A 1765-nucleotide genomic window follows, 5' to 3' on the forward strand; every position below is an offset into this window, starting at 1 on the left:
CCTCCCAAGTAGCTAGAATTACAGGTGTGAGCCACCACGCACAGCCTCTCACCTCTAAAGATTTTACAATAAAAATAGAAAAGGGAAGGAATTCACTTTATTTGGGCTTCTGTTTTTTCTTCTTCTAAAAATCAGAAAGACTAAATCAATATACCTTAGGAGTCTGTCATGGAGGGCAAAGAGGACAGACTGGCCATGACCTTGTCTTGTATTTTGCTATTGTGCATAAAATGTCAATGGACAAAAGGGGTCTGTGCTTCAAAAAATCAGAAAACAAACAAAACGAAGTTGGAAGCACACAGAATGGGAGATCCCTAGTGACTGTTCTGGTTCTAACTTTCAACTGTGCAAGTGTTTCCTTGCTGCTTCCTGTGGATGCAGCGATTTCTATGGAGGCCTCTCCTTGTGGAATATCTGAAGGTCTATTTTGGCAATGGCCTTTATTGCTCGTCTTTGCTGCACTTTTCAGAGTTGTTCAAAGTCCTGAACTTCACACTGAACTTGAGGTGGGACACTGAAAGCGAGAGAGAAGAGTAGAGAAACAAACAGGGCGATCCACAGAGCAACAGCACACGTGTGGCCTGTAATAAAGGCTGAGGTAATGGACGAGGAGGGGCCAGGAATAGACAGGGCGAGCTGGTACCTGGTGGGCTCTCTGCCAACACTGGGCATGGGAGGCTTGATATTGCTAAGTTGGAAGATAACCAATAATTCACCACTAAACCAAATACAAAAAGGTGAAGGTTCTGAGGAAATGCCCCTTTGGAGATGTTACTAACCTCAACTAGAGGTGAAGGGATCAGAGAGCTTCCCAATCTGGAGGCTTATTAGAATAATCACGAAATGATTATTCCAGAAATGTGTGAGGTAGGGGAAGAGCAGCTGGTAGCCACTGAGCAGCGACCCACTTGTGAGCTAAAGAGAGGGAAAGAGAGTCACCTTTGCTCTCTCAAGCTGGATAGCTGCTTGCTGTTCTCTCTCCTGTCGAATTGCTTCCCGGTCCTCTTCCAAAGAGACATCGGAGTCAGACGGCCTGCTTGTGTAGGAATCCGCTGAACCCTGGCAAAGAAAACAGAATAGTTTGAGATGATGTGTAGCTTCTTAAATTGTCACATCCATAACAGTATCCTGGGGCGAGTTCTTTTCATTTGCCTAAAATTTGATGCACACACTCCATGCCTTATTGCAGATATAAATTTAGATGACAGAATATAGTTAAGCGTCTGAGTTATTCGGAAAGTAGCAATGTTGTGAAGAAAAATATTTTGACTAGATTAAGTGCTAGGAAGTAAACTGCAATAAAAATTATGTGATACTCAGCACCAATTCTTCTTGTTTTTGTGCTATATTAAGCCCATATCACTTGTGAAACGTTAGTTTTCATCCATCTTCTCTTTTACATATACATCTAAAGGAAAAAGAGACTCAGCTAATTACAAAAGATAAATCCTACCTGTATTGGGGCTATGGGTCATCTATTTGTCTAAGATTTCAATATAGTAAAGCATCATCCTACATTAGTAAAATGATTTTCCAGTTTCAGTGTCAACACTATTGAACTCTTTCACTACTAAAACTTCAGTCATTGTCCTGCCGCAGCCCAGACGTGGTCAACAAGAACACTGAGCGGAAAAACAACCTTGAGGATGAAAACAGGGATGTTCTCAGTTGAAGCCCACACTAGAAGAGCTATTTAAATAGCACTGAAGGCTGGGCGCGGTGGCTCACGCCTGTAATCCCAGCACTTTGGGAGGCCAAAGTGGGC

At 42.7% G+C, this 1765-nt stretch overlaps 1 protein-coding gene across 1 annotated transcript in view; it reads right to left on the reverse strand.

Annotated features, from left to right (window-relative positions):
* The window catches only part of CACNB4 (calcium channel, voltage-dependent, beta 4 subunit), a 160886-nt gene that overhangs the window by 58366 nt on the left and 100755 nt on the right, over positions 1–1765 (reverse strand). The window contains exon 2 of the mRNA XM_011987850.1: positions 940–1059. Within this exon, the coding sequence (XP_011843240.1) occupies positions 940–1059 (120 nt within the window). The remainder of the gene's footprint in view (positions 1–939; positions 1060–1765) is intronic.

This window comes from Mandrillus leucophaeus, unplaced genomic scaffold (genome assembly GCF_000951045.1).
Source record: "Mandrillus leucophaeus isolate KB7577 unplaced genomic scaffold, Mleu.le_1.0 Scaffold318, whole genome shotgun sequence".
In the NCBI taxonomy this organism is placed as follows: Eukaryota; Metazoa; Chordata; class Mammalia; order Primates; family Cercopithecidae; genus Mandrillus; species Mandrillus leucophaeus.